The sequence below is a fragment of the Sodiomyces alcalophilus genome (assembly GCF_042370955.1).
Source record: "Sodiomyces alcalophilus JCM 7366 unplaced genomic scaffold ACRALscaffold_3, whole genome shotgun sequence".
Classification (NCBI taxonomy): domain Eukaryota; kingdom Fungi; phylum Ascomycota; class Sordariomycetes; order Glomerellales; family Plectosphaerellaceae; genus Sodiomyces; species Sodiomyces alcalophilus.
Window position 1 is genome coordinate 761,477 of NW_027263534.1, and position 27,689 is coordinate 789,165.

General features: G+C 56.3%; 10 protein-coding genes across 10 annotated transcripts; 4 read left to right on the forward strand and 6 right to left on the reverse strand.

Moving 5' to 3' along the window:
- Positions 1-10: 10 nt before the first annotated feature.
- Positions 11-1,791, reverse strand: ACRALDRAFT_2018416 (uncharacterized protein; the record flags this gene model as incomplete). The annotated part of the gene is made up of 15 exons (XM_071019935.1): positions 11-53; positions 125-174; positions 294-337; positions 437-486; positions 532-543; positions 578-730; positions 757-798; positions 864-911; positions 946-1,223; positions 1,302-1,392; positions 1,468-1,473; positions 1,504-1,612; positions 1,659-1,678; positions 1,725-1,741; positions 1,783-1,791. 15 exons carry the CDS (start codon positions 1,789-1,791, stop codon positions 11-13), a joined length of 972 nt encoding a protein of 323 aa, XP_070875778.1.
- A 29-nt stretch (positions 1,792-1,820) lies between these two features.
- Positions 1,821-5,563, forward strand: ACRALDRAFT_2026762 (glycosyltransferase family 2 protein; the record flags this gene model as incomplete). Its single annotated transcript, XM_071020414.1, has 2 exons — positions 1,821-5,049; positions 5,127-5,563. The coding sequence occupies 2 exons, from the start codon at positions 1,821-1,823 to the stop codon at positions 5,561-5,563; spliced, it is 3,666 nt and encodes a 1,221-aa protein (XP_070875779.1).
- Positions 5,564-8,347: 2,784 nt separating this feature from the next.
- Positions 8,348-9,932, forward strand: ACRALDRAFT_2102022 (uncharacterized protein; the record flags this gene model as incomplete). Its single annotated transcript, XM_071023085.1, has 2 exons — positions 8,348-8,674; positions 8,760-9,932. The coding sequence occupies 2 exons, from the start codon at positions 8,348-8,350 to the stop codon at positions 9,930-9,932; spliced, it is 1,500 nt and encodes a 499-aa protein (XP_070875780.1).
- Positions 9,933-11,403: 1,471 nt separating this feature from the next.
- On the reverse strand, positions 11,404-13,097 carry ACRALDRAFT_2026764 (glycoside hydrolase family 17 protein; the record flags this gene model as incomplete). The annotated part of the gene is made up of 2 exons (XM_071020415.1): positions 11,404-12,875; positions 12,938-13,097. 2 exons carry the CDS (start codon positions 13,095-13,097, stop codon positions 11,404-11,406), a joined length of 1,632 nt encoding a protein of 543 aa, XP_070875781.1.
- Positions 13,098-13,200: 103 nt separating this feature from the next.
- On the reverse strand, positions 13,201-13,813 carry ACRALDRAFT_208662 (uncharacterized protein; the record flags this gene model as incomplete). The annotated part of the gene is made up of 3 exons (XM_071022483.1): positions 13,201-13,495; positions 13,529-13,558; positions 13,617-13,813. The coding sequence occupies 3 exons, from the start codon at positions 13,811-13,813 to the stop codon at positions 13,201-13,203; spliced, it is 522 nt and encodes a 173-aa protein (XP_070875782.1).
- Positions 13,814-13,836: 23 nt separating this feature from the next.
- Positions 13,837-15,727, forward strand: ACRALDRAFT_2018420 (uncharacterized protein; the record flags this gene model as incomplete). The annotated part of the gene is made up of 14 exons (XM_071019936.1): positions 13,837-13,988; positions 14,086-14,113; positions 14,193-14,218; positions 14,263-14,290; positions 14,325-14,415; positions 14,508-14,630; positions 14,694-14,813; positions 14,848-14,973; positions 15,000-15,073; positions 15,120-15,162; positions 15,204-15,267; positions 15,322-15,395; positions 15,456-15,499; positions 15,581-15,727. The coding sequence occupies 14 exons, from the start codon at positions 13,837-13,839 to the stop codon at positions 15,725-15,727; spliced, it is 1,140 nt and encodes a 379-aa protein (XP_070875783.1).
- On the reverse strand, positions 15,692-20,763 carry ACRALDRAFT_1041229 (uncharacterized protein). The gene is made up of 2 exons (XM_071015212.1): positions 16,703-20,763; positions 15,692-16,621 (listed from the first exon to the last, which is right to left on the reverse strand). Exons 1-2 carry the CDS (start codon positions 20,605-20,607, stop codon positions 16,000-16,002), a joined length of 4,527 nt encoding a protein of 1,508 aa, XP_070875784.1. The 5' UTR covers positions 20,608-20,763; the 3' UTR covers positions 15,692-15,999.
- A 347-nt stretch (positions 20,764-21,110) lies between these two features.
- ACRALDRAFT_1062438 (uncharacterized protein) lies at positions 21,111-22,394 on the reverse strand. The gene has a single exon (XM_071016608.1). It carries the CDS (start codon positions 22,098-22,100, stop codon positions 21,435-21,437), a length of 666 nt encoding a protein of 221 aa, XP_070875785.1. The 5' UTR covers positions 22,101-22,394; the 3' UTR covers positions 21,111-21,434.
- Positions 22,395-23,405: 1,011 nt separating this feature from the next.
- Positions 23,406-24,488, forward strand: ACRALDRAFT_1080885 (uncharacterized protein; the record flags this gene model as incomplete). The annotated part of the gene is made up of 1 exon (XM_071019085.1): positions 23,406-24,488. The coding sequence occupies exon 1, from the start codon at positions 23,448-23,450 to the stop codon at positions 24,486-24,488; it is 1,041 nt and encodes a 346-aa protein (XP_070875786.1). The 5' UTR covers positions 23,406-23,447.
- ACRALDRAFT_1049010 (uncharacterized protein) lies at positions 24,117-27,405 on the reverse strand. The gene is made up of 2 exons (XM_071015568.1): positions 26,273-27,405; positions 24,117-26,208 (listed from the first exon to the last, which is right to left on the reverse strand). The coding sequence occupies exons 1-2, from the start codon at positions 27,176-27,178 to the stop codon at positions 24,910-24,912; spliced, it is 2,205 nt and encodes a 734-aa protein (XP_070875787.1). The 5' UTR covers positions 27,179-27,405; the 3' UTR covers positions 24,117-24,909.
- Between the last annotated feature and the right edge of the window lie 284 nt (positions 27,406-27,689).

Here is a 27,689-nt window from a genome sequence, read left to right on the forward strand (position 1 = left end):
CTGGGGTATTTTAGCAAAAGATAATGGCATAGTCGCAGATCTTGGGATAAAAGCTGTGTCTCATGATGTCTGTATGTAAAGGTACCACAAAAGAGTCAAAAGCTACCTACCTACTTTGATGTACCAAGAATGTCTACAATTCCTGTAAAACATCTCCAGCACGCACATTCCCGTCTACGAGAGTCCAAGTACAGAAACCAAGGGCCATTTAGATATCAGGGTAAAGTGGAAAGGTAAGAGATCAGATGTATAAGATACCTATTCCGAAAGACATGCATCGTATCGCTACGGACCAAAAGTACCTGTCGAATGACAGTCACCCGTTCCAGAGTACAAACTTGTACAACGTACGTTGTACCCATACTTATCGGTAAGACCCAAAAGGGCCCCTTATCCTTACGGTATTCTCGCCTGATCCTTCTTCTTCGTTCGACACTCGACTCCAAATCATCAGCCCTTCTCGACTCTCCCCTTCCCTTCCCCTTTCTTTTTCACTTTTTTTCCTTACTTCGGGCCTGCCCGGCTTCACACATTCGTTTTCCGCTACGTCGAGATCAATCGTTTCATATCCATTCACCCAATTTTCTTCGTTTCAAAAAACGACCAAGAGGAACGATAGGCGGCGCCTCCATCATCGGTGTACAAGTATACAGCGAGCCTCTTTCGCTTCGCCATCTCGCTACCACGCTGGGCTTGTTCGAGTTTTTGATCCGACCACAACCTCCCCTCGCTTTTGGGTTAATTTGTGTCGCTGACACAAACGACTCGACTTCGGTCGGACGACGCCTCGTGTAGCCTCTCACGTCACGATTCCGACCGTTCCCTCTTGACCGACGATAACCTATCCCTACGTACGACTCGACCGGAGCATTGGGCTACGGATCCCCCAAAAAACGTTGGGTTGTATTGTGCTGCCAACAAAATACAGTGGTATACCTGCCTAACAGGGCTGGCGGGAATATCTCGAAGCGTTCGTCAACGTCGGAATCCAGATACGACTTGAAACCATTGGAGACTGCACATCTTCGGTTCTGCGGACAACGGCTGTTTGAGAAAACTGTCGCACCTACCACTCTCGGTAGCTGGGCACCCAGAGCCACCAGATAATTCAGCGGTGCTGTAGAGAGTTGAATGACTGCGTTGCGAACCAGCACCTCTTTGCCCCTTTTTTTCCCATTACGGTCCGTCCCAAAGGGAACTGGAGAACTTGGATCAGCAAGACGCTAAAAAGTCGGTCCTGCCAAGGTAGTGTACCTGCAAAGTACCTACGATTACGACTTACGAATACCTACAACGTACACTTGTCTCCCAAGGAACCTGATCTTACCCCGCCCAATAACAGGGAGAGCCCGCCGTTGATCCTGCCCTTTGGGAATTTCGTTCAGGTCCTCCCTTCCTCGGGCCCCATCCCAAACATTTTAGTGAGTGTCATTTCTCGACTTTAATTACTTGGCAATCATAACACACATAACACTCTCCATACACCACACGCCCCGTCAACACTCAGTTTCTCGAGTCGCTTTTTTTCTCCCAAATTGATCCCACTCTCTTTCTCTCGTCCCGTTTCGGATTTTCCTCATGCTCCATGTAACACCCTGCCAACATAGCAGTTCTCGAACCGAAAATTCGACATCTCCCGGTTCCTATTCCCTACTCACTGCGTGTCCTAGCACCGCACCTTTGTCCCCAAAAGGTTGTCAAATGCGCCGTCTTCCCCCTGTCACCCATCCTTCCGAATGCGCTACCGTGGCTGTCATGCTACCGCTTTTCCCTCTTGTTCACAGAATCCATCATGAAGCTAACCCTATCCTTCCAGGACCATGTCCCTTCCCGAGAGACCTGGGGCGAGCCCGTCGTACGATCGCAATGGATACCGACAGTCACCGTCGCGACGTAGTCGCCCGGTAGACATTGAGACGGGGGATTACTTCCCTGTAGAAGCTCGTCCTTCTCATCATCAACGTGGGCAGTCTGCGACCTCCTTCGCAGAAACGATCGCGGCTCCTAATGGAAACACAGAGAACATGCCCCTATCCCCCACCGGCGAACCCCTGCCTTCGACCCACGACCAGCCCTTCCAGAGGAAGAGAAGTCTCATCAGGCCGGAGCGAAATCGCATCGACAAGGACCACCCCAACTACTACTACAGGAAACATGCCGCTAATATGAATACCGTCCCTTCATCCACCGGAAATGACCCCATTGTCGAGGATATCGAGGCGGCGACCACCGACGCGTCCGGGGGCAGCCGGACCCACACTCTCGACGACCACTCCGACGTGTCTCCGCCGCGGCGCACCAGGCGTGACAGCCCGGAGCAGGAGAAGCGGCGGCCCCGCACGAACACGAAGCGCGTGTCCCGCCAAAAGACCGGCAAGATCGTCAAGTCGAAGAAGCGGTCTCAGGAAGAGCAGATCCGACCCCCCAGCTTCTGGAACGTCTACTGCGCCATCGTCACCTTTTGGTTTCCCGACTTCCTTCTCAAATGCTTCGGGAAGCGTTCCAAAGCCGAACAGCGGGCGTGGAGGGAGAAGATGGGCCTGATCAGCATTATCCTCATGATCATGGGTTGCGTTGGTTTCATCACCTTTGGTTTCACTGCTGTCGTGTGCGGGGCGCCCCCGGAGAGAATGAGGATCAACGAGGTGACCGACGGCTACATGATCTTCCACGGCGTGGCCTACGACCTGACCAAATCCCGCCACCCGCCCGCCGAGGGCATCCCCGCCATCAACCGGAACACCGGCGCCAACCTCCTCTTCGATTTGCCCCATATGGATAACCGGGGCAAGGACGGCAGCTTCCTCTTCCAGAACGTCAACGGCCGGTGCAAGGGCCTCATTAACCGCGCCGAAGGATCCGACGTGCCCACCAACGAGGATGGCGACCTGGCCTGGTATTTCCCTTGCAATACCTTCAACCAGGACGGCTCGACCCAGCCCAACCTGACCATTCCGTACTATCTCGGCTACGCCTGCCACACCACAAAAAACGCCCGCGACGCCTTTTACCTGGGTATGCGCAAGTCCGCAGACGTTTACTTCACCTGGGACGACGTGAGGAACAGCTCCCGGAACCTGATTGTATACTCGGGCAGCGTGCTTGATCTCAACCTCCTCAACTGGTTCAACTCTAGCCAGGTCACCATCCCCGATCGTTTCATGGAGCTTCGGGACACCAACGCCCCGATCAACCAGGCCATCCGAGGCCGTGACGTCACCCGTTCGTTTCAATCGTCCGGCGACAAGCAGATTGCCGAATGCTTCGAAGAGATCATCAGGGTCGGGTCTGTCGACACGGATACCGTTGGCTGCATTGCGTCCAAGGTGGTGCTTTACGTCTTTTTGGCTCTCATTCTGTCCGTCGTCGTATCGCGCTTCGTCCTGGCCCTCATCTTCCAGTGGTTCATCAGCCGCAATTACGCCGCCGCCAAGACGTCCCAGTCCAGCGACAAGCGGAAGCGGAATCAGCAGATCGAGGACTGGTCCAACGACATTTACCAGCCGCCCCCCAGGATCACGGGTGACATCAGCAGCAGTGTCGGCGGCTCGGATCGCAGCAGCAAGCGTGCCAGCTCGTTCCTACCTACGACGTCCCGCTTCTCGGCCGTCTACGGTGCCGAACGAGTCAGTCCTTCCGCCAGGCGCGTACCGACTACCATGTCCAGCTCGGGCGGCGGGTCCCATCTCCTCCACCCCAACTCGATGTACCGCCAGGGCAATGACAGCCGCAGCAGCTTCCTCCGCTCGGACCCTTACGCCAGCAACGCCAGCCCCAGCGACGGACCCGGCCCGGCCGGCTTCATCCACGAGGCCGTGGTCCCTCAGCCGCCTGCGGACTGGATGCCCCACGGTTTCCCGCTCGCTCACGCCATCTGCCTCGTCACCGCCTACTCGGAGGGCGAACTCGGCATCCGCACCACGCTCGACTCGATCGCCATGACCGATTACCCCAACAGCCACAAGGTCATTGTCGTTATCTGCGATGGCATCATCAAGGGCAAGGGCGAGAGGGCCTCGACGCCGGACTACGTCTTGGGCATGATGAAAGACCAGACGCTGCTCCCCGAGGAGGTGCAGCCTTACTCGTACGTTGCCGTGGCTAGCGGCTCGAAGCGACACAACATGGCCAAGATTTACGCGGGATTCTACGACTACGGCGCCAAGTCGGCGATTCCGGTCGACAAGCAGCAGCGCGTCCCCATGTTGACGGTGGTCAAGTGCGGCACGCCCGACGAGGCGCACAAGTCGAAACCCGGCAACCGCGGTAAGCGTGACAGCCAGATCATCCTCATGTCGTTCCTCCAGAAGGTCATGTTTGACGAGCGCATGACGGAGCTCGAGTACGAAATGTTCAACGGTCTGTGGAAGGTGACGGGGATATCGCCGGATTTTTACGAGACGGTTCTCATGGTCGACGCCGACACGAAGGTCTTCCCCGACAGCTTGACGCACATGATGTCGGCCATGGTCAAGGATCCCGAGATCATGGGGCTCTGCGGCGAGACCAAGATTGCCAACAAGCGGGACAGCTGGGTTTCGGCCATTCAGGTGTTTGAGTACTTCATCTCGCACCACCTGGCCAAGTCGTTCGAGTCGGTCTTTGGCGGTGTCACGTGTCTGCCCGGCTGCTTCTGCATGTACCGGATCAAGGCGCCCAAGGGCGCGCAGGACTACTGGGTCCCGATCCTGGCCAACCCGGACATTGTGGAGCACTACTCGGAAAACGTCGTCGACACGCTCCACAAGAAGAACCTCTTGCTGCTCGGCGAGGACCGGTTCCTGAGCACGCTGATGCTGCGGACGTTCCCCAAACGGAAGCAGGTGTTTGTGCCGCAGGCCGTCTGCAAGACCACCGTCCCCGACACGTTCATGGTCTTGCTGTCCCAGAGGCGGCGTTGGATCAACTCGACGATTCACAATCTGATGGAGCTCGTGCTCGTTCGCGACTTGTGCGGCACCTTTTGCTTCAGCATGCAGTTTATCGTTTTCGTCGAGCTGATGGGCACATTGGTTCTTCCGGCGGCCATTGCCTTTACATTCTATATTGGTATGTTCCTGTGTTCTTCGGTTCTTGGTATTCTTTTGTGTCGTAATGAGACGTGTCTAACCAGCCACCCTCTCTAGTCATTATTTCCATCATCAACTCGCCACCTCAGATCATCCCGCTCATTCTTTTGGCGCTCATTCTCGGTCTCCCCGCTGTCTTGATCGTGGTAACGGCGCACTCATGGTCGTACCTTGTCTGGATGCTCATCTACCTCGTGTCACTACCTATTTGGAACTTTGTTTTGCCGACGTATGCGTTCTGGAAGTTTGATGACTTTTCGTGGGGTGACACTCGCAAGACGGCGGGCGAATCGAAGAAGAGGGGACCCGAGGCCGAGGGCGAGTTCGACAGCAGCAAGATTACGATGAAGCGGTGGGCCGAGTTTGAAAGGGATCGGCGCACCAAGAGCAACTACTGGGGCTCCAAGGAGAACGTGGTGGGCGGAGGGAGGAGCTGGTCGATGCAACAGCCACAGGGCCAACAGTATGAAGACGGCTACTACTCGGATGCGTGAAGAGGCATTGAGGAGCAGCGAGGCAGCGAGTATGCGTCATACAACACTAATTCATTGTCGGGCTTTGAGACGCGCCCACATATATACATTCATACAACTTGACCACGGGGACGTGTCGGTCCGGTTTTTCAATGGCGATCCGCTTCAGGGGGTAATCAGTTTGGGCGGTTGGAATTGGCAACGGTCGTGTCCCATGGCTGCTGTTATTCTGTGCATGGGTTTAGTTTTGGGTTCTCGAATACCCTGTCGGGGAAGCACTGGACGATCATGTCTCCCAGGAGTCGCTCAGTGGCAGAGCGACGGCGTTTTGCACACGAGGGCTTGAATATCAAGTTCCCTGTTTTTATATATATATACTGCGGGTAGCGTTCGGCTAATCATCGTATATTCGTATATTCGTACCTCGCTGCATTCAAGTTTCCACTTATATGTGACTCGAGCGAATTGTCTCTAATACAAACACCTTGTCCTATGTTCTACCCTTCTACGGTAGAAGGCCGGGGTTGGCACTGGGAGACTCGGATGTAACTTGTGGTAAAGTGAGAATCTTTGTCTTATTTGTCTCTGAACATTCCGTGGTCCGTGGTTCCTGATGCAGGTAGCCGGGCCATGGTAACTGGGTCGGCGTGGTCTGTAATTAGGTAGTGTACATACTTCGCGGATTGTGATTTCTTTGGTGGATCTGCTGTCGCATTACCCAGCAAACGTGTTGTTAGTCATGGCTTGGGACGAATAAGGGACAACGACTTCCGAGCTCAAAGGAGACTACTCCGTATAAGCCGTTTAGGTTGTATCAGGCAGGAAACAGGAAACGAAGTTGTCGGCAATTCTTTCCCCAGAGTGGACTGAATTGAAGTACCTGGCCTCCCGCTGCTCTGTGGATATGCGGAGTGAAACGGTACCAAGATTGTACCCGTACACAAAGAACACGGTACATTGTACTAAGTAAAGCTAACGCTGGGTGAACTCTGATACGATGTGGATCCATCGCGTGGCTGACACTCATTTCCAGCCACTAGCCACGATTATGGGGTAGGCCGTGCCACTACAACGTAGGTATACCCGTAGGCTACAGTGGGGAAGGAAGAAGGGGAATTGCTGGTTCCCGAAATGGATGCGCCTAATCCTAATCGAGGTTAGTCTTGTTCCGTGCCCCATGATGCCCATGTGCCCATGTCATCTCTCCTTCTGGTCGCCACGAAGACCACAGCCGCTTCTTTCATCTCTTTTCCTCCTAACCACCACTATCTACACCAGCGATCAGGATCCAGGACTCGGACCAGGATCATAGCTGACGTTTGATTCTGTGGTGGACACATCTTTGCTTCGCATTATTACTTTCAACGGTTCCCCCACTGCATACACCCACCCCATGAACCAAACCTATGCCGTCTGTCGGACTGTCACCTTAGGCATCAGCCCCCGATCACCAGCTTCGAGTTGCTTTTCGAACCGGCTTCCATCAGCCGCCAGCTCACCACTCTGCAGTCGCTACATTTCTCCCATTGTGCCGTGATCTACCAACGTGTGTAGAGCAGAGGAAGAGGGTAGTCCGTCCCACTGAGCGCATGGGGAACGGGGTTCTCTGAACCCGTCGAATATCCCATCACACCGGTTGTCCCGGCCGTGTGGTTCAAATTTCGCGGTCCAAGCCTCACCTCACCCGACCGACCGACACCCTCGCTTGCTATCCAAAAACCAACCAAGTACCAACGTCAACCTGTCTCGCGCCAAGCCACGGCCGACCGACGACCCCCGTCCCCCTCTGGCCTCGACTCTTCTGCCCATCCCACCACGGTTGAGCCACCAACAACACATAATTTCCCCTTGGGAAGAGCGCTGGCAAAAAACCCAATGGTGCTTCTCGCTCCAGCCCGCTTGTTCGACTGGAGGTGACGGAGATTGCGACATCTTCTCGGCCGATTCACCAAGCTACCAACTCCTTTCGCTCTTCCCAACTTGCTCATAATCCGACCCATCACCCAGACTTTTGGGTTCTCCTCCCGCACCACCGGTCTCTCTACATATGCCCACCAACACACGGGCGTCACCGTTAGCGACTACCGCGATCATCCCAGCCGAACATCCGACTTGTGCCTCTACCTCCTCACACTCGCATCCATACTTCAAAAACTTCAAAAACTTCAAAAACCACGCTGCTAGCGGCTCGTTTGGACGGCGGCGACGAAGACGACACGGCGACGCGAAGACAACGGTATCGACAATAGTAACGCCATCGCTGACCGCATTTCCGATCAGCAGCTCTCTGGGTTGCGCTTACATTGAGGGATTTTCTCTCTCTCCTAGCACGCTCCCGCCAGTGCCGTCACCCCGAATACCAAGAAGCTCGACATGAATTCCGACGAAGAGATGAGCGATGGCGAGAATGGGGGCGTCCCGCTCTCCCACCACCTTCAGGCCACTCACACTTTCACCGCATCGCCGCATCCCCCGTCCTCGCCCATTCACTCCGTCAGTTCCCCGGCTGGGGCTGCTTTCAGCAACCATACGCTCTATCCTAATGATATCCTACCCCATAGCAACCTCGGCGTCTCTCCCTTGCCCTCGGACGTCGCAGGAGGCAATGACAACGATGTGATAGTCGATTCTCCTGCTGTTTACGCTCAGTATCAGATCCATCACGCCTGGATTCCTCCACAGGCCGGAGCCGCCGCAGGGAACCATGGCGACCTACCCCAAGGCGGGTTTTATGTCCCTATCCAACCATTGGACGAACCGATCCCACCACTCCAGGGTGGCGGCAATGATGATTTTTGGGGGGATATGGGGCCGCCCATTTCATTCGGCAATCCGCACCCCAATGCGCTTGCTCCTGATAACCCGGGCCTTGCACCGTTCCTCAGGTTCTGGGCCGCTACCGCGGCTCGCCTTAGAGCGGTCGGGAGGATGAAGGCGCCATGGCTTCCTCGGGTGAACGAGCAGCTTTCCAAGCGGTGCATCAGAGTGCAACTGCCACAGCTGCGCGGCGATGAGCATGACTTTCAGGGCTTAGACTGGGCCAGCATGGGTATCTCTCGGCTCGACGCTCGCGAGCGGCGGCTTTTGACGTACAAGAACTACACCAACCGGAGCGGCTCGGATGATTACCACGTGAGCGCTTTCTTTCTTTCTTTTCTTTCATTTTCTCGTCTGGTCTGAAGTAGTCATGTCTGACTTGTTCTTCCACTTCGGTTAGCACCTGGCTGGCTGGGCGATTCGGAGCTCAGAAAATTACTTCAAGTTTCGCCGTATGGACATCCGCCAGAACACCCATCTCGCGCATTTCCAACTGCGCAACGTGCTGGCTTGCACGGGTCGGAGCCATGCCTTCTATCCCGGGCTGAAGGCGATCCACAGAATCAACCTGCTTTCCGGTCAGACCGAGGTGGCCATGGATCTCGGTGACATGGTCAACGGCCTAGTATCGACGCTTGACGCCAAATGCGGTGTGGTTGTCGCCGGCACTTTTAACGGCGAGTACTGCATGCGCAGCGCCTACTCGCAGGACAAGAAGTTTGTGGACGGGCAGATCACCACGAACAGCAGCGCCATCACAAACCACCTGCAGATCAACGAGTCGCGGACGTCCGACAGCCCATTGGTGGCTTTCGCCTCCAACGACCGGGGCTTTCGCATCATGGATGTCGAGACGGAGAAGTTCCTCCTGGAGACGGCATACGCGTTCCCCCTCAACTGCTCCGCTCTATCCACGGACCGCCGCCTCCGCGTCCTCGTCGGCGACAGCAACAACGTCCTGATCGCCGCCGCAGACACGGGCGAGATCCTGCAGGAGCTCGGCGGGCACCGGGATTTCGGGTTCGCCTGCGCCTGGTCAGGGAACGGCTGGACGGTGGCCACGGCCGCCCAGGACAAGGCGGTCAAGATATGGGACGCGCGGCGGTGGACCGACTCCCGCGGCGTGGGCACCCCTCTGACCACCGTCCGGTGCGAGATGGCCGGCGCGCGCAGCCTCCGGTTCTCGCCCATTGGCAGCGGACCGCCGGTTCTCGTGGCCGCGGAGGAGGCCGACTACGTCAACATTATCAATGCGCAGACCTTCCGCGCCAAGCAGACTTTTGACCTGTTCGGCGAGATTGGCGGGGTCGCCTTTACCAATGCGGGACAGGACCTCAACGTCCTTTGCATGGATCCCTCGCGCGGCGGGGTCATTCAGCTCGAACGCTGTAACCTGGGGTCCAAGTCGAACGCGCGCGATGACTTGACCTCCGTGGCTGCTCCTTGGTGGGCGAGGCGGCAGGAGTATGACCAGTCTTGGTCCATGGCGGGGTACCGCGCTGAGTCCTCCCGGTTCGGGGACGCGCAGCATCCAAGGGACCGGGTATACCTTGACGACATGGAGCCGTTCTGATGCAGACTTTTATGATACCCGGGTTGTGCAGGCATGGGGGCCGCCTGGCAGAGAGGATGTATGGTGTTCTTCTTGTGGCATGGGCTCTTGAGCTGGGACTCAGAGGCGGCGCATTGTCTCCTAGCCACGTCATTTCTAGCGTCGGCTTCATGGCCTTCTTTTCCGGTTCTTTCTTTTCTTCAAACATCGCGACGAGGGCTGGATCGTCCCCGTAGACTATTTGGAGTACTTTTCGGTGCGTGGATCTAGGAGTTATTTTTTATATATAGGCACATTGGGGAAATCACGAGACAACGAAGACATTATTAGCAAGAAGGCATGCCCGGTGGACCGGAGTGCGTTTATATCCATTTTCCGTCGTTGTATGTCTTTTGGGAGGAGCGTTCATGGCGTTCAACTATGACGGACGAGGGTTTATCTGACAGCCGAATGCGAGAGGTGGAGGGCTAGAATAGCTAGGATATATCATGGTATGGGCAGGGACTGTAAATAGGAGTCTAGCTCGGGACAGCTACCATGGATGAATTGCGGCATAGACCAGTATACTCTGCCCATGGATCGTGCGTTCGCTCGGTGCGAAGTAGCCGCGGCCCCTGCAAAAGATCATCTCTTGCAGCTTAGGCGCGACGTGGCCAAGGAAACTGGGAGAGGGTGGCTGAGAATATACAGTAGACTGATGGTTGCTCACCGTGATGTGCTGTTTGGAAGTTGCTTGTCTGTTAGCTACGGTAGACGCTCCCTTGGTGAGAAGAAGAGATGCAGTCCGACATTAAAACTAGGTAATGCAGGTTAAGATGGTATAAGCACGGAATCCAAAGCGTCCGTCTCTCATATTGTAAGGTCGTGGCTGGCAAGAGTATGGGCAGAGGTAGTGGACGCAGGATGGCGATCGCTAGTGTCCTAAACACTTCTCGCCCGTGTCAAGAAGGCACTTTTCAGACGAGTGGCCACAGTTGGACAACGTAAATACCAATACGTTATGGAGCTGATATACGCTCGTATTCCCGACGCAATTTAGATAATTGCATGGCTGGACTGGATTGGTGTTTAGAGGAAGCTATCAATGACACGGAACAAATGACAGTGAGTTTCCAGGGACCAAGCTAGCGTTTATATCGGGCTCAACGCATAATACAATATAATTACTACCCACTAGGTATTGACAGAATGATGAGACTGCATGCTGCTAGATACAACGGCAAAGGACGACAATGACATGCCTTGCACTTGATTGATGACAGACAAGACGTAAGATGAATCAAACAAAGAGGTCGGCTTAGGCAAAGGTGAGAAAGCGATGCAAGAGTATGAAAGAAGTCAAGCCAAGGTGAGGAAACTGCTTCATGTACATTCAAGCTACAAGAACTATAGAACCGGTGACTCGCGTCATGCTGTACACGGGGGAGGACGTCGGGTCACCTCGACAACGGGAGACAGCTCTGTGGACAGGGCAAGCGTGGACCAAGTCTTCTTAGAAGAGATCGCCGCAGCCCCAGTACTGCTCGCAGCCGCAAGCGCCGGGGTCCTTCCACTGGTCGTTGTGGAACGAGAAGAAGACGGTCTTCTCGCCGACGGCCTCGCGGATGGAGCTGATGGCCTGGCGCTGCTCCTGCAGGCCGGGCCTGGCCTTGCCGTTGGGGTTACCACCAGTGGGCCAGCCGCACTCGAGGTTCAGGGCGGGCTTGGGGCCGCAAATGTCGTTCTCGAGGATGTCGAGCTGGTTCTTGACGAAAGCGCCGGCCTCGCTGGGGGCGACATCGGCGTTGAAGTAGGGGTGGATCTGACCGCCGACAATGTCAATGACGGAGCAGAGGGCGGAGGCGACCTCGGGCTGCTCCCAGACGTTGAGGGTCTCGGCGGTGGTGTAAGGACCATTGTAGCCGGCGGCGCCGAGGGTGCCCTTGACGGAAACGATGAGCTCCCTCAGGCTGGCGGCATTGCAGCGGCCCTGGAAGATGCACTCGTTGCCGACGACGACGAGCTGGACATACTGCCACTTGGCCCAGTTGCGGATGGCATCCACCTGGTCCTTGATATCCTGCGCCTGGGGGTTGCAGGTGTCCTTGACGAAGATGCCAATGATGAGCTGGAGACCGTACTTCTCGACGGCACCGCCGACGTTCTCGAGGGTGTCGCAGTCGGTGGAGTAGATGCGGACAACGTTGAAGCCGGACTCGCTGATGCGCTTGATGTCGGCATCGACCTGGGCAGCGGTCTTGCAAGAACCAGAGGCATCCTCGCTGTAGGGAGTGTAGGTGATGGCCCAGTGGTCGCCTTCGCCACCGCCAATGCCAGGCTGCTCGGGCTCGGGCTGGGGCTCAGGGGTAGGCTCAGGCTCGGGCTCGGGAGCATAAGTGGGCTCAGGCTCAGGGGCAGGCTCATGGACCTGGGCGGTGGGAGCCGGGGGGGCGGGCTCCTCGCTGGTCCAGGGGCAAATGACAACGACGTTGGTCTCGGTGACGGTGGTGGTAACAGCCGGACGGGTGTAGGTGCCGGGAACGACGGTGGTGATGGTGGGGAAGACGACGACGGTCTCCTCGACGACAACGGTGGTGGTCGGGGCAATGGTGTAGGTACCAGCCTCGGGGCAGACGTAGGTCGTGGTCTCGATCACGCTGGTGACGACGCCGTTGTTGGTCTGCTCGGTGGGGTAGGGAACGACGATGGTGGTCTCGTGCTCCACTTCGGTGGTGACACCGCCATAGGTGTGAGTGCCCTCCGGGAGCTGGGTGGTGTCGGGGGCGCACACGGTGGTGGTCTCGGAGACGGTGATGGTGGTGGCCGGGAAAGTGTACTCGCCGGGAGTCGGACAGATCTCCGGAGTGTCGGTCGGCAGGTCGACGGGAGGCGTGTAGGTGGAGGTGGGAGCCTCGGGAACAGGAGACGGAGGAGGGGGAGGAGGGATGCTGCTGGTCTCGGGAGGCGAGGGAGGATTGGGGACGACTGATTGTCCATTGTCAGCAAAAAGAACTGAAGCTAAAAACAGGATGCGAAGTACAACATACGAGTCGCCTCGCCGTAGATGGTGGTCCAGACGGTGGTGCAGCTAGGCACGCAGATATCGGCGTCGGTTACCCGCTTGGCAAACATGCGGTGGGCATGACGATGGGCAGAGGCGCTCGCACCGGCGGCGGCGGCGGCGGCGAGGAGGATGGAACCCTTCATTGTGAGAGACGCAGATTAAATGATGCCTAAAATTGACCCTGATTGATTTTTTTTTCTTTTTTTTCTTTTCCTCGGTTTGTTCGACGATAAGAACGAGTGCCCGCTAAATGAGTGAAGCGGTGGTGAGAGGGGGTGGGTGAGAATGAAAAGACGAAAAAACGTTGATCACATCAACTCCTTGACGCTGGTTCGTAGAGAGAGGAAAAAGGAAGAGAAAAGGGGAGCGGGAGAGAAGAGTGGAAGAGGAGCGCCGGATGTTATTATTGCTGAGCCAAGTCTGGCTGGGGGCACACCGCCGAGCCACGGTGAGTGGACTGGACTGGTGGGTGGGTACGAAGTGAGCTGGAAGACAGGGGGCGTGGTGGGAACAGGGATGCGATGCCAGGACGGGCGGATGCCTTTGGGAAACGACTTGATCCTAGAGGCGGCACTGGCCGTGGTTCAGGAGTAGCAGCCTCACGCTGTGTGTCCCTGTTGTCCTGATGGTCATCTCGCTCCTTTCCTATGCTCTTCTTTCACAAGGGACTGCTCATCCCCGTCCCGTCCCAAATGACCAAATCGCCGACGTTGCCTGAAGAGGAGATCGAGGACTGGTTGCCTCTGACTTGATTCGCCAAGCGCGTGGCGCTTCTTACAATCCAGGCGGCCTGTAGGGCGGGCCACGTAAACAGTACGATTTCAAGGGGTGGGGTCGGCATTTTCAGTGTCCAAGACATAATTACCACTTCAGTTGTACGGAATGGATGACACTGCCTGTCGAGGATGGGATGGCAGCATGGAGACGCGCGAGCCATCAGACGGCGTAGCTGGTGATTCTTTTGGTGGTGAGCTTGCCAACCAACCGAAGCCACTGTGGCCTACATGCGGAGCACAACCCTTGGCCTGGAAATTGTCGTGACGAGGCCGGCTAATTAGTGCACAGCGAGCGTGTCAAAAGGAGGAGAAAAAGAAAAAAAAGAGGGAGGATAAGAGGTTAGGGGGGTGTGAGAGGGGAGCGAAATAGAAAGTGGGGCAACGTCAGGGGTAACTTCCCATCAGAGCTAAAGCCGGGAAATTAGCTATGCAACTTACAACGTTCGCACTGTGTACATGTAGGCCTTTCCGGCGGAACTCGAAGTAAAGTGGGTCGTAGCACGAGCAGTGACTGTGCTACTTCGTACTCAAGGGCGTACGTTGTAAGTCAGGTATCATTGGTGTGGTCAGGACTCCTATACCTCCTATGTCAAGTGCTCCGGTTGTATGTACTCCATTCTGTACGTTGTACATCTCATCATCCCATCCTCCTTACGGGCTGCTTCTTACAGCGCTCACATCCTTCGTGGGCGTCCTTGCGTTGTATTCCATTTTAAGCCATGTGACCCCACTAAAAAGTCGGTACCTGAATCGAACGCCACACCCAAATCAATCCAGGAACGCTCGTGTCTCGAACCAATGAGCTGTTAGACAACGCCCACCTCAACCTCGGTGGAGATGCCCGCACAGCCCAGATACAACGTACATACTGTACATACTGTACGTTGTACAAGGGAACACGTACATAATCACGGATACGTACCTTACCTTGTTTATTCTTGTCCATAACAAGTACAAAGTGAGGATATTCACAAGTGCGGACGCTTATAACGTACGTCGAGGGAACCATCCTCCTACAACCCATGTCGTATTCCAGCATGGCCAAGTTTGTGTTTCCCGATCTTAGTTTCCCATACGAGAGAGGTCAACTTGTGATTGAAACATGCAAGAGTCCCAGTCCAACGGAAGTCAAGACGAACACTCGAGATGAACACTCTCCTCACCTCACTTGATCAACGCCCCAGACAGACCTCCTTGGACGCCCCTCTCTGCTCTCGCTACTCACATGCAAGTACAAGCGAGCGTTGAAGCTCAATTCTCACTTATGAGTACCGTCCACTCCATACTCCATACAGCGCACAACGTACCACGGCCCACCTGAATCGCCGGGCCCAAGCGGCATCGTGGCCCTAATCTCGCATGCTCAAAGGCCAAGCTTCATGCCCCAAGCGGGCCCCCCCTTATTGCCCTGACAGATTCAGCAAACTCAGCGGTGATCACCTCCAAACATGGCCTTTTCCATACAACGTACAGGTCCATCCTGGGACGGACCAGACCAACAGGACAACACGGACCTCAAAGACGACGGTCCAGACTTGTTTTGATTCTTTGTTTATTCTGGTCCGTATCGCTGTCATAATTACATTGATAGATACGGTTCCTCAAAAAGAAACACGGTCACGGCCAAGGAATCTCGACCGGTCGTCCCATTAAACGTCCAGGAGAGTCAATGGATGCAAGCCCGGCAGATGAACCCCGGATTTCTTTTTAGAATTAATCTTTGAGACTCCAGTCCGTCTGCTTCTGGGACTCCTGCTCTAGAGTCTAGAGTTGGCCCGATTTCCTGCCGAGATTACCGAATCTTCCTAATATTAGACAACTTCCTTTGGACGTCATGCCCCTTTTCTTAGGCCTTCCTTACGGGGCCCGAGTCGCTTGGGAACCTCCATACCTACTTGCTCCGAAAGGGTTATAATAGACCATATTATACATCTTGCGACGATAGCAACCATGGACATCAAGAAAAGTCCATGTCAACTTTCGCTGGTTACTCCTGAAAAACGCGGACTTAAATTATAGCAAATTGGGCTGTATCCCCCTAAGAACCATCTCGTTCAACGCAAAACTCCAAGACCAAAGCCCAATTTTGCCAGTCTCGTTCCACAGTCTATCTAGATAATACAGAACATCTATTCATTGATAAGAAACACAATACCGGGAGCACTCCCAGGTGCACCACGTCGACATGTGCTCCTCCCAAATCCTCGTCCCGCAATCTAACCTAGCATTACACGCACGTACACACCCACCCCTACAACGAAAGAAAAACTTACACATCCTCATCACTATCGTCTCCAAGGAGCTCGCCCTCATCGTCAATAGCGGAATACACCCCCCTCCCCCTCGCAAAGCTATCCCTCGTCGTGAACCGTCTAGACCCGCCGAACCACCCACCACCCCCGCTGACCCTCTCATACGCCGACGTAGCGTTCCGCCACAAAGCCGACACCACAAGCGGGAGCGCCGCCGCGAGGGCCACGACAGCCGACACAGCGATGACGGGGTACCTGACCCACGGCGCATCGTTGTCCAGGCCCCTCGACTCGCCCAGCCGGATCTGCCCAAACTGGTCGTTCCAGTTCCGGTACACCCACCACCCGATGCCGCCGGCGACGGCAAACGGGATCACGACGGCGAAGAAGATGGCCACGCCCGACGTGCCGCGCAGCCGCTCGTATTCCTCCTCCTTGCCCTTGCACGGGTGCGACGTCGACGCCTTGTCGAGCTCGTTGCCGCCCCGGCACGTCGTCAGCGGGATGCGCCGGTAGCCCGTCGGCTCGTAGTACTCGATGGCGTCGGGGTGGTCGCTGCACCATTGCTCGGCCGAGATGGGCTCTTTACCCGGAACCAGGTTGCATTGGCCGTGGTTGTCCAGCTCAAAGTTGTAGTCACTGTCAAGTTTCTTGTCAGCCACTTGGGATACGAGGGAAATAAGAAAAAAGAAAGAAAAAAGTCGATAAAAAGCAACATACCACTCGTAATCTTCCCTCGTGCAGGTACAATTGTGCATCTCGTACTGGCGCTCGATCCGCCGGTCGTTGTAGCACTGCCGGTCGGCCTTCTTGCGCAGATACTGCGTGGTGTGGCCAAACAAGCAGTTGTCGTCCTGGGCCGGGTGCCGCGGCGCCCAGAGGTAGTAGTCCGACTCGCCGCTCTTGGGGTGCTCGCACGGCCGGTCGGCCAGGCCCGAAAAATCGAGGTTGACCGAGAAGACGTCGCCGTCGTCCGACCTGCACCAGAGCAGGAAATTGCGCGACCGGCCCGACCGGAGCGTCGTCACGTCCAGGACCGTGACCTCCTCGTCCGCAAAGACGTAGTCCTTCCACTCCTCGCCCTCGTTGGTCGTGTACGAGATGGTCTTGGTCTTGGTCGGCCTGTCCCTCGACGACCGCGGCACCAGCACCACGATGGAGCCCTGGTCGCCGTACTGCCACATCCACGGGCCCTTCTTGACGCTCTTCCACGTGATCCCGGCGTCCGTCGACATGAACGTGTCGGCGTCCTCGACCGACGCGCTCAGGCGCGGCCCCACGTTGCCGTAGCCCAGCATCAGGCCGACCGCGCTCGACGCCGAAAACGTCTTCTTCTTATCGACGCGCTCCGTGTAGTGGTGCAGGTGCAGCGCGCACTTGTCGTCGCCGTACCGGCTGCGGCAGCCGTACGCCTTGCCCTCGGCATCCTCGTCGGGCGGCGAGAGGAACGCCCACTGCGCCCCGTCGTTGTGCGAGACCTTGGTGTGCAGCACCTTGTTTTGGTCCTTGTCGATTCCCGCCACGGCATTGATGAGGACCACGCCCTCGAGCCCGGGGATCTTCTCAAAGTCCACAAAGTAGTCGTTGTTGCAGTTGACCTTGGGCGCGCTCATGACGTACGACGTGCCGTTGGAGTTGCTCTTGAGGATGCTCCCGTACCGCTGGTCCTGCTTCGTCTCGGTCGCGACGAACAGGTTGACGGCATGCGTGGAGCTGTCGAGGACGGTGTAGGCATTCTGGTGGTCGACGTGGAAGTTGTACGGCAGACGCGCCTCGGCGTAAATCTCGCCGTCCATGCTCGCAAGCGCGCGCAGGCCGCCTTGTTCCTCGTCCTCGGCCGCCACGACGATAAACTCGGACATGGTGGCAAAGTCCTTGACACTCGTCTTATGAACCTTCTTGTCCTCCTCGAAGAAGTCGTTGCTCGACACCATCACCAGAGGATTGTCCGGTCCGCCATCTTCCCGCTCATGCGCGAGGCATACGATCTGGCGGACGTCGCGAAACTTGTACGCCGAGTGGCCGGTGAATTCGCACTTTCGGACGTATCGCAGCGCCGTGCGCCAGTTGTCGCCTCGGTCTCGCGAGATGGACGCTTCCTTGTAGCACTGCTCCGTCCCGTCGACCTTTTCGCACTTTTTACCAACCCATATGAGCCAGTCCCTCTTGTCCGGATGGAAGGACAGGGGGTTCGAGTTGCCCGGCTCGGAGGGTGCTTTGAACTTGTGAAAGTGCTCCGTGCGATCTGTGGTATAGATGACCTTCTTGGATGTCGTGGTGAAAAAGACGACATCCTTGAAGTGAGGGTGAGGGTAGATGCCCCGAATCTCCTCGTCCTTGAGAATCTTCTTCCACTTCTTGCCGTGGTCCTTGGTCCTCCAGATGGTCTTATCGATCCGCATCAGGCCATCGCTGTCGTACTCGACAGCCCGGGCGATGATGGTCTCGTCTTTCTGGGTGCTCGAGTCCCCGCGTTCCAGGTAAATCTTCTCAAAATCTTGGAGCTTGGCATCCTTGAACACAAACTTTGTCGACGAGATCTCACCGGTGGCGGGGGCCGTTGGCGAGTTGATCATGTCGGAACACTCCCGCTCGACGGGGTCGTCCTTTTGCGGCCCGTCGGTGCGCTTGCAAGTGTTGCCCGGGATTTTTCGCCAGCCCGACGATCCCTTGAAGGTATCTTCCGGCTTCGCATTCTTGCAGGCACCTGGGGGCGCCACGATGGGCCCCGCCTTGACGCACTCGCCGTCTTCCCGCACAAAGTTGTAGTCGCACTCGAAGTCCTCGTCGGCGCAGGCACAGTCTTCCGTCTTGGGAACGGGGTCCTTGAACTCGCTCTTCACGAAACAGTCGGCCTTCTTCTTCCGTCGGCGGTACGTCTGCTTGTGGCCCATCAGACAAGTCGGTTTGCCGTCCTTGTCGACGCGCGCGTGCCAGTCTTCCATGTCGTCGTCGTCGCATTTCCGCTGGCGAAGCCCTTCAAAGTTCACGGCGATGATTCGATGCTCGGGGTCGTCACCGTCCGTGGTCCCAATGATGATGAACTTGGGACTCGTCGAGTCTTGCGTGGTGGTGAGGATCACCGGCTTGATCCGCATGTCGTCAGGTAGTTTCGCCTTTTCCCAGTTCTCGCCATGGTCCAGAGAGTAGCGGATCTCGCCGACGTCGGCCTTTTTCGAATTGCGTATGGCGACAAGGATGGAGCCCTGGTCGCCGAATTCGTACTTGTGAGGTCCTTTCAGGGCCCTTTTCCACGTGAGACCAGCGTTGTCCGAGACGTAGAGATGGCCCTCGTCAAAGTCCTTCAGGGAGCTCCCGGTATTGCCAACGGCCATGACAAGGCCGGGGGCGGGGCTCGAGAAAACGCGACCAATGTTGTTGATGCTGGTGACGGAATGGAGATGAAGACGATCGTCGCCAACCTTGAGGTCTTGGAACGTCCTGCCATCGTCGAATGTGATCTGCGTAACAATCTCTTTCTCCGCGCCGGCCTCTTCCTCGACGTCTTCCCAGTTCTTCACCGTGTTGACGAGAAAGATGCCCTGTACGCCGGAAATCTTCTCAAAGTCCACATTGCCCCTGGTATTCCGGTTGGTGTGCTCGACATTCTCGGTGAAGAAGGTGCCATTGGAGTTGCTGGTGAACAAAACGCCCATGGGGTTAGACGGTCGCGTATTCATGACGTCGACCTGGATGCTGTAGTTGGTGCTCTCGAGTACGGTAAAGGCGCCTTGGTTCAACTTGTGGCCGTGGGCGGCGGGGAACATGGCACGATGCCAATCGATGGCGTCATCGGTCACGTAGAGGGACATCTCGTCCGTGTTGGGGGAGGTCGCGGCCACCAAGATGTACTTTTGGACGACGGCCAGGTTGACGACGCCCTGGACGCGGCGGGCGCCGGTGAGCTCGGGCTCAAACTCTTGTACCTTGCCATCGACCTTCTTAAAGTAGTCGTCCGAGGCGAGCAGGCGCTGGTCTTCTTTGAACGGAGAGTACTCGTCCCGGACGATGCAGAGGATGCGGCGTTCGTCCAGGTCCTCGCTGCCGGTGGTGAAGAGGCGGGACGACTTGGCCCACCAGCAGCCGGCGGTACCGGGGCGCAGGGTCCGGACGCGCTTGAAGTTGTCGGTGGTATAGGTGGAGACCTCGTTGCAGGACAAAATGTTCTCGCAGTCCATGCCGTTGAAGATGACTCGGTCGCCGTCGCCGGCATGGAAGTGGAGGATGTCGTCGCGGAAGGCGCTCGGGGGCAGGCCGGCGTCGAACTTGTGCCAGGTCTTGCCGCGGTCGCTGGTCCGCCAATGCTTGCGGTCCTGGGTGAGGACGTAGGCGCGGGTCGGGGCAAACTCGTGCATGGTGAGGCGGTAGGCGTCGCCTTTGGGGATGGCGTCTACCCTGTCCCACGAGACGCCGGCGTCGGTGGATCGGTAGATGTTGTTGTCGGCGGCATCGTGGAACAAGACGACGTCGGAGTCTTCAAAGTAATTGAGATTGAGCGGTGCGTTCTTGAACTTGGAAACTTTTATGTCTGGCGAGTGGTCCTTTGCGAGTACGGTCGTCCACGAGAGGGCGACCAAGAGGACGCACCACCAAGAGGCTGCAGCCTGGCGGCCCCAAATCCTCATCTTGTCCGAGGTGCAGCGTCAATCGTGGTCATGAAGGTGTAGTTGTGATCTAGTGGCGTGGCGGCGGGGTAATCAATACGTGACAAGGGGATACCAGGAGATTCGCAAGCTCCTGAGATTTGGTGCTGGGACAGGTAAGGCGTTGGGAAGGGTTTGTCGAAGGATGTTGATGATAAACGTCCAGGCTTACGAGACGGATACCTATCCAGGTATTCGAAAGGTACAACGTAGTTTATCTCAGGGTGGTCTGAGCTTGCTGACATAAAACGTAGTACGAGCTATTTTGGGTTACTTACACCTGTCGGCAGCTGGCAGACAAACCAGGCGAGTTACAGACACGTGAGTCTCAAATCGCTGCGTCACCGATCACTCCAGCGATTTCCTTCAGATTAACAGACCGAGGCTCATAATGTACATCAACACCTATTCCTAGCATAGGACAGCGGACCTACGTGATGCACAGTCATCTTAATAGGATGAATTTACAAGCTGGACTTTCGGCTCATGCATTCCATTCACGCCAACGAACCCAATGTGCCCTTAGGTATGAACAAGACAAGACATGATATGATGGCAGTGCCACCTTTTGATTAGACTGAATCTCGACGTAGCACAAATCGTCGCACATGATGGGTATCTTCCAAGGTGACTCGAGACGGTAAATCCTAAACGCCGTTTCCATGCATGCCAAAGATACCAGCTCCCAACTCCAATTGATGCACAAGTTACACAGCTCCTAAATCGGGCAGGAGGTTAGTCGGACGCTTTGAGTTCGGGGATGACCGCATCATAATCCCTCTTGGTACATACCAGCACAATGCCTGTTTTCAACCGACTTGAGGTCGGCCCTTTTCCACCTCTGCCTTCTCGGATGCCTTCTTCAGACCGTCCATCCACCGGCCAAAGCCAGATTTGAGCTGCGACTGCATAAAGTTGTAGATGTAATAGGCAAGGACGCCGCCAAAGGTCTCCCAGCTACGGTACTCGGTCGTGGTGGCCTGGCTGCCGTCCTCGGCAGGCACCTCGAGGAACTCTTGGATGCGCTCGCCGCGCAGCAGCCACACGCGGGAATCGCTCACCCTCCACGCCACGCGGTATCCTGTCCTGCCGTCCTCCTGGAACCGCTCCAGGACGGTGGCCTCGAGCGACGTGGTGTACGGGTCGGCGTTTGCTTTCATGCGCGCTTCGAAGCGCATCTTGACGCCGGGGTAGATGTGTCCCGGTCGGACGGCCAGCCGGCGAAGATCGGGGTCCAGCGCGACGGTCGACGGGTCGGGTGCCGAATCGATGTGGGCTTCCGGGCAGAAAGAATTCCACTCGGGGTACCGGGAGGTGTCGAGGACGGTCTCGAGGCAGGTCTGTGGCGAGGCTTGTATGATGGTCGAGCACGAAACGGAAAAGACGCCGCCGCTGCCGTAGCTGGGGACGGGCAGCGGGCGGCCGCACTTGGGCGGCTGCCCGAGAGGTATATTTGTTGGCGTTGTTAAAGTCATGACACGAGCCGAATGCGGTGCCGGTGGATTCAGTGATGAGGTTTTAGTGTTTGCGCCAGGAAAGAATGATGATGATGGAGGGGAAGAGTGGGCGAGTAGGCAAAAAGGAGGGAGGGGCCCCGGATAAAGAGGGAAGAAAGTGAGCAGTTCTCGGAAGGTAGAATCCGGGCGACTTTGTAACTTGACGGGCGGTTCCGTCACCCTTCTCTCTACTTGATGTATGCGATGTGGCTTTACAAAGCAGGTAGAGAGGCCTCATATTCAGTGTTGCAAGTCATTGTCACTTCTGTATTGATACTGATTCAGTGCAGTAATACCAATGTTCTCTCATGATACTCTTAAAAGGAAAGGGCAGATAATGTACACTTTCTACGCTTTCCTGGGATACCTTCCAAGAAAAACAAAAGGCAGAGGGTACTGGGAGGTTCCGGTGGGTACGGACTCGCCGGATGGTCCAACGGCAACTTCCGGTAACGTCATGCAACCGTGCCTTCCTTGGGCTAATTACTCAGCCCAGCTGCATCGTACTGATAAGATAGAGGTCGGCTCCGGACCACGGCCGAATGGGCCGGGCTAGTGGGGCAGTGTCTCGGTCGCCGAGGCAGTACAATGAATTTGTAATCAAGTATCGCCTACAGTACAGGTATAATAGGATATTCGTAGCCCGGCCACCATGACGCTTTACCCATGTTTTACCTTTGAAAGTCACAAGGTATTACATTGTAGAAACCGAAAGAAGGACCTGCAAAGACGGAACGGGACGAGAACTGAGCGAGCTTCTATCAAGACCCGGATCGCCAGGGGCATGGAAGCACACTACGAAGTATAGACACCGATGTAGACTCGACCGACTGCCTAATGCGGCGACTTTATCAACGACTATTTTCTCATTCTAGTTGACGGCTTCATGACGGCCTGGAAACAGCTCCCTGCCACACCCATGATCCTGCACCGTTCATCGACATGGTCGGCAGTATTTGACAGCAACAGAGCATTGTACTGGGTACGCGCCCCATAACGTGTCCGCATCATACGAGAGTTTCCACCAAATCCGACCTTCTCATAGAAATCTTGTCTTTTGATATCGAGTTGGGAGCCCGCCTTGCTTCTACTAAGACACATGTTCGCAGACGCCTCTGGGACGTTGTTCACGGTACGTACATACCTAGGTACAGCAGCTGAAGGTGTCCCTTTGTGAAGTACACCACCCAGTGTATTTTATACCGTGGATGCACTGTCCAACTCCACCCGTTTTTCTCGAGGAAAAACAAATAATGCGTAATTCCTCCCAGCTTCTCGACATCGCGACTGCCATTGATTTACAACAAGACAATCCAGACACCGACCATGGCATCGTATCAAACGCCAGCCTTCCGCCGCATCCTCTCCACATCCTCCCGCGCCCTGCGTGCCTCGAATCAGCGTCGCTGGGCACAGGTACACGATGTGCGCTTCCTCGCCACCACGCAACAGCCCCGCGCCATTGTGGACAAGTACCGCGAGAAGCTTGACCGCAAGGCGCGCGAAGAGGGTCTCAGCAGCATTGACGAGCTCAAGGCGGCCTACGCGAATAAGATTGACGACCTGAAGAAACAAGAAATCGCCAAGCTCGCGTCCCTCCGCGCGGAAGCGACACCACAACAAGAACCTACACCTCCACCCTCGCCGTCCTCGACCCCTGGCCCCGCCCCGTCGACAACAGAGACAACGTCCACATCATCCACATCGCCATCCGAATCAGCCCCGTCGGCCTCCCAGCGGAAGAAACCCGCCGCCTCGGGCGTAAAGCCGCTAGCCGAGATCCTCGACCTCCCCAAGGCGCGCGAGCTGCCCGAGAAGGAGCTAACGGCCATCTGGCGCCTCCGCCACGCCTCGAATCCCAACTCCCTCTGCGCCGTCATCCCCGCCGCCACCTACGCCGCCATGGAAGCCACCGCCCGCCGCAACCCGGCCTTCGTCCTCCCCGTGCCGCGCGAGGGCCAGGGTGCCGAGATCCACTTTTTGCAGTGGGTCTTTGACGACGTCGAGACCAAGACCGCCAGCGTCCTCTTCACCCAGCTCGCCGAGTTCAAGGCCCGCGGCGAGTTTGCCCAGCCCCACACCACCATCACCCACCACGCGGACCTCGCCGAGGGCAGCGCCAGCGGCCTCGTCCTCATGCAGGGCCAGCTCGTCGACGGGCGCGGCGCGTCCGTCGAGGATGCCCGCTGGCTCGTCATGTGTCTGCAGCGGTTCTACGGCGGGTGGGATGGCGACGTCGCGGGCGAGCCCGACGCCGAGCGCTTGAGGAGGGGCCTGGAGAGGAGGAGGTTGCTGGAGTGGTTCACCAACGCCGACCCGAATTTTAGCGTCGAGAAGCTTTTGGAAGAGACTGAGCGCATGGGTTAGGGATACTCCCTCTGTACGATCTATGTAAAACAGATGAACAGATGGTGCGGGAACGACTACTTTGAGTGTGTTTTGGTCATACACTTGTCGAACATGGCGCTAGATGTATGATATATATACCCGTACGGCGGTAGAGTTATGGCAAAGCCATGGGATAGAAGGCCTTGCGATATAGGTCCGTGTATAAGTGAGTATAAATACTAATTAAAAATAAAGGGAAAGTAACATATATACATGAATTTAGCAACAGAACACCCGTTCTGTTATCCCGTCCAGATGCTGCTTCTATCTACTTCTACATCTAGGAATACCTCACGAATTCCGTGAGAAACCAAACGCCAAAGCAAAGCTACGCCGCTTATGCTATAGGAATCTATCCATCATCTCGACCAACCTCTTCGCATACCCTAGGTTTAGGTCATCAGCTATTCTCGTCGCTGCTCGACGATTCCTCTAGATCGTCATCCTCCCACGACACTTCGTCTGGACTCCACGGCTGGACGTCCTCGCAGCCCCTGGGCACCCGGCATGCATCCCTAGCATGGCAAGTCTTCCAAAGCACCTCCTTGATCTCCTTGAACACCTTGTCCGGCGCATCCATGGCCCATATGACATCCAGGTGCTCGTACTCCGGGATGACCTTGCTATGCACCACCTTGACGTGCGGCTCGCGCCCCCTTTCGAACCGGCGCAGCAGCCTGCGCCCGTCGACCAGGTCGTCACTACCAGCGACCCACAGCGCAAACGGAGGGGCTTGGTCGTTATACCACGCCGTCGACCCGCGCGGCTTTCCGAGGCGTTGGTTCGCGGATTTCTCCATCGCCTGCCCGTCGCCGTTGGTTTCGCTCGCACCAAGGCTGTGCCGGCCACCACCGTCTTTCCCCCCGACACGGTCTTCCTTCTCCTCGGCGCGCACGACCTCCTTGGTCGCGAGGATGCACTTGTGCCGCGCGAAACATTCCCGGCCCAGCCACCACCGCATCGACTCGGCGCTGACGTAGACGGGCGAGAACTGGAAGAAGCGGTCGCGCAGGCCCCGGTCCCAGCGCGTGTCGGTCCAGTTGAAGAGGAACGCGAAGACCTTGTAGCCCAGCCAGCCGTACAGGCGCGGCGGCAGACGGGCATGCATGGTCATCATAAAGTCGATAAAGGCGCATATGCCGAACATGAGCCGGAACATGCCCGGCGTGATGACGCGCATGAACTTGAAGTACATCTTGCCGATCAGCGGCCCGGCGTAGGCAGCGGGCGCAAGGGCGCAGAAGACGGTCAGCTTCTCCCCCAGCTCGGGACGCTGCTCCTTGGCCAGGGCGACAAACGTCTCGGTGGTGCCCTGCGAGTGGCAGATGAGGCCGATTTTGTCGAAGCCCGTCTCATACAGGACCCGTGACGTCAAGGCGGGAAGATCGAAGACGCCCATCTGGCGAATGTTCCAGCACCACATCCTGGGGTCGGATTCCTTCAGGACACGGTGCTTGGGCTTGGTGCCGCACCGGTTGTTGCCCAGCCACACGTCATACCCGGCTTTGCAGAGATAAAAGGCCAGAGAGTCGTCGTCGTTTGACAGATAGGCACCGGCGCTCTGCAGCAAGCCGGGGATCAACAGGACGGGAAACTTGGGTTTTCTGCCGGTGTCGTTGTGTTGTTTCTTTCGCGATTCCTTGGGGAATATCATTGGGCCCATGCTCTGGCGGTCTTTGTCCTTTAGCCTTGTGTATTCCTACCAACGGGTCAGCTTAGGATTCATGAATATTGACCTGGGCCAAGGACGGCAGAAGACATACTTTGGGGTCATAGACATGCCACAGATCAATAATGAAGCCGTCTTCTGTTTCCACCTGAAACTCCTCCAGATCCAGCCCAACGCGACGGGCGTAGTAAGCTGGGTCGCACACCACAGGATCCGGGCCGCCCTCGGTAGGGGGGTACTCTTCAGTCGACTTCTTCCGGTCCGGGTTCCCATGCAACTCGCCGCGCTCCCACGCACGCTCCTTAGCCATCCTGATCTCCTTTCTTCTCATTTCTTCTTCTAAAAAAGGGCGATGCTCGTCGATTTTGCGAAACGTGAGGAGACGATACATTTTATTGACATAAGGAGGGATGCTGGTAAAAAGAGCGCCCAGAACGATGACGGAGAGGAAGGCAAGGCTGAGGACGAAGGAGGAGACGCGAAAGACCATATACTGTAGGTCTCTGAGGGGCGACGGAGGACCGTACAGCGGCAGCGGGGGGAAGAGAGGATTCGTATAATAAGGGGGGATCTGTCGGCGCAAGGAACCATTCTGGCGCTTTGGGGAGGATTTGCCGTCAAGTTTCGGCGACGATGTGCCTAAGTCTCGAGCAAGGCTACCCCTGGAATGAATGTCGCGACGAACTTGGTCCTCGTTGGAACTCTCTTCTCCGCCGCTCACGGCATGATGAGTGTCCTCAACTTGTTCCCTAAGAACATTGAGTTTGTGGGCCTCCTTGAGAGGGACGCCAGGGAGGCGATGCCCTGCTGAGGTGATGATGACGGGATCTTGCGGAGTGATGAAGCGTGCCTCGACGGCGAGATCCGGATGGGGGGCATTTTCCGATTGTGGTTCGTGTGAAAGCTTCTCGGCTTGCCTGGTAAACTCGGCGGCTACTTGGGGCAGCGAGTGGGTATCCGAAGGCAGGCCTTCCAATATCTCGGAAGCAAAGTCGCCCATGGTCCGGAGGGGATTCGCAGCGTTCTACGACCGTATCAAACCCACGACTGGTAGCGACAGTTTCGCATGGACCAGGAAGAAATGGAGAAAAAAAGACATGCGCCGGTTCAAACCGAGGGTAGAAATGCGAGCGTAAGACTCTTAAGCGAGCTTGAATATAAAGACCTTGTGGTGATTCATGAGTCAGGTCGCAACATGTGAAGATTGGTTCAGGTACTCGCCCGCTGATGCTAGTCTATATGCTGTAAAATAAGGGGAATAAAAAAGGGATGGCTTCTGAGACTTGAGACACGGCAACACGGTCATAGGAATTTGGCCAAGGCGCCGAGTATATTCGTAGCTCGAGTATGAGTATGAGAATACCAAAGGGCTGGTGGTTGGTTGATCGTCATCGCCGACGTCATTAGTGGGACTGGCTGAAGTGACGTATCTGAGGCAGGATAACGTACCAAGTTTGCACGTGGGTGGCGTACTGCTACTTCGTATTCGAAGCTGCTTCCAGAAGGCGTTC

Bases quoted from the DNA above. Each gene is read 5' to 3' on its own strand.
- ACRALDRAFT_1041229 (XM_071015212.1), bottom strand. From the start codon at position 20,607: ATGAGGATTTGGGGCCGCCAGGCTGCAGCCTCTTGGTGGTGCGTCCTC. The intron at 16,622-16,702 runs GTATGTTGCTTT...GAAACTTGACAG, and splicing joins ACGAGGGAAGATTACGAGTG to TGACTACAACTTTGAGCTGG.
- ACRALDRAFT_1062438 (XM_071016608.1), bottom strand. From the start codon at position 22,100: ATGACTTTAACAACGCCAACAAATATACCTCTCGGGCAGCCGCCCAAG.
- ACRALDRAFT_1049010 (XM_071015568.1), bottom strand. From the start codon at position 27,178: ATGGGCGACTTTGCTTCCGAGATATTGGAAGGCCTGCCTTCGGATACC. The intron at 26,209-26,272 runs GTATGTCTTCTG...ACCCGTTGGTAG, and splicing joins GGCATGTCTATGACCCCAAA to GAATACACAAGGCTAAAGGA.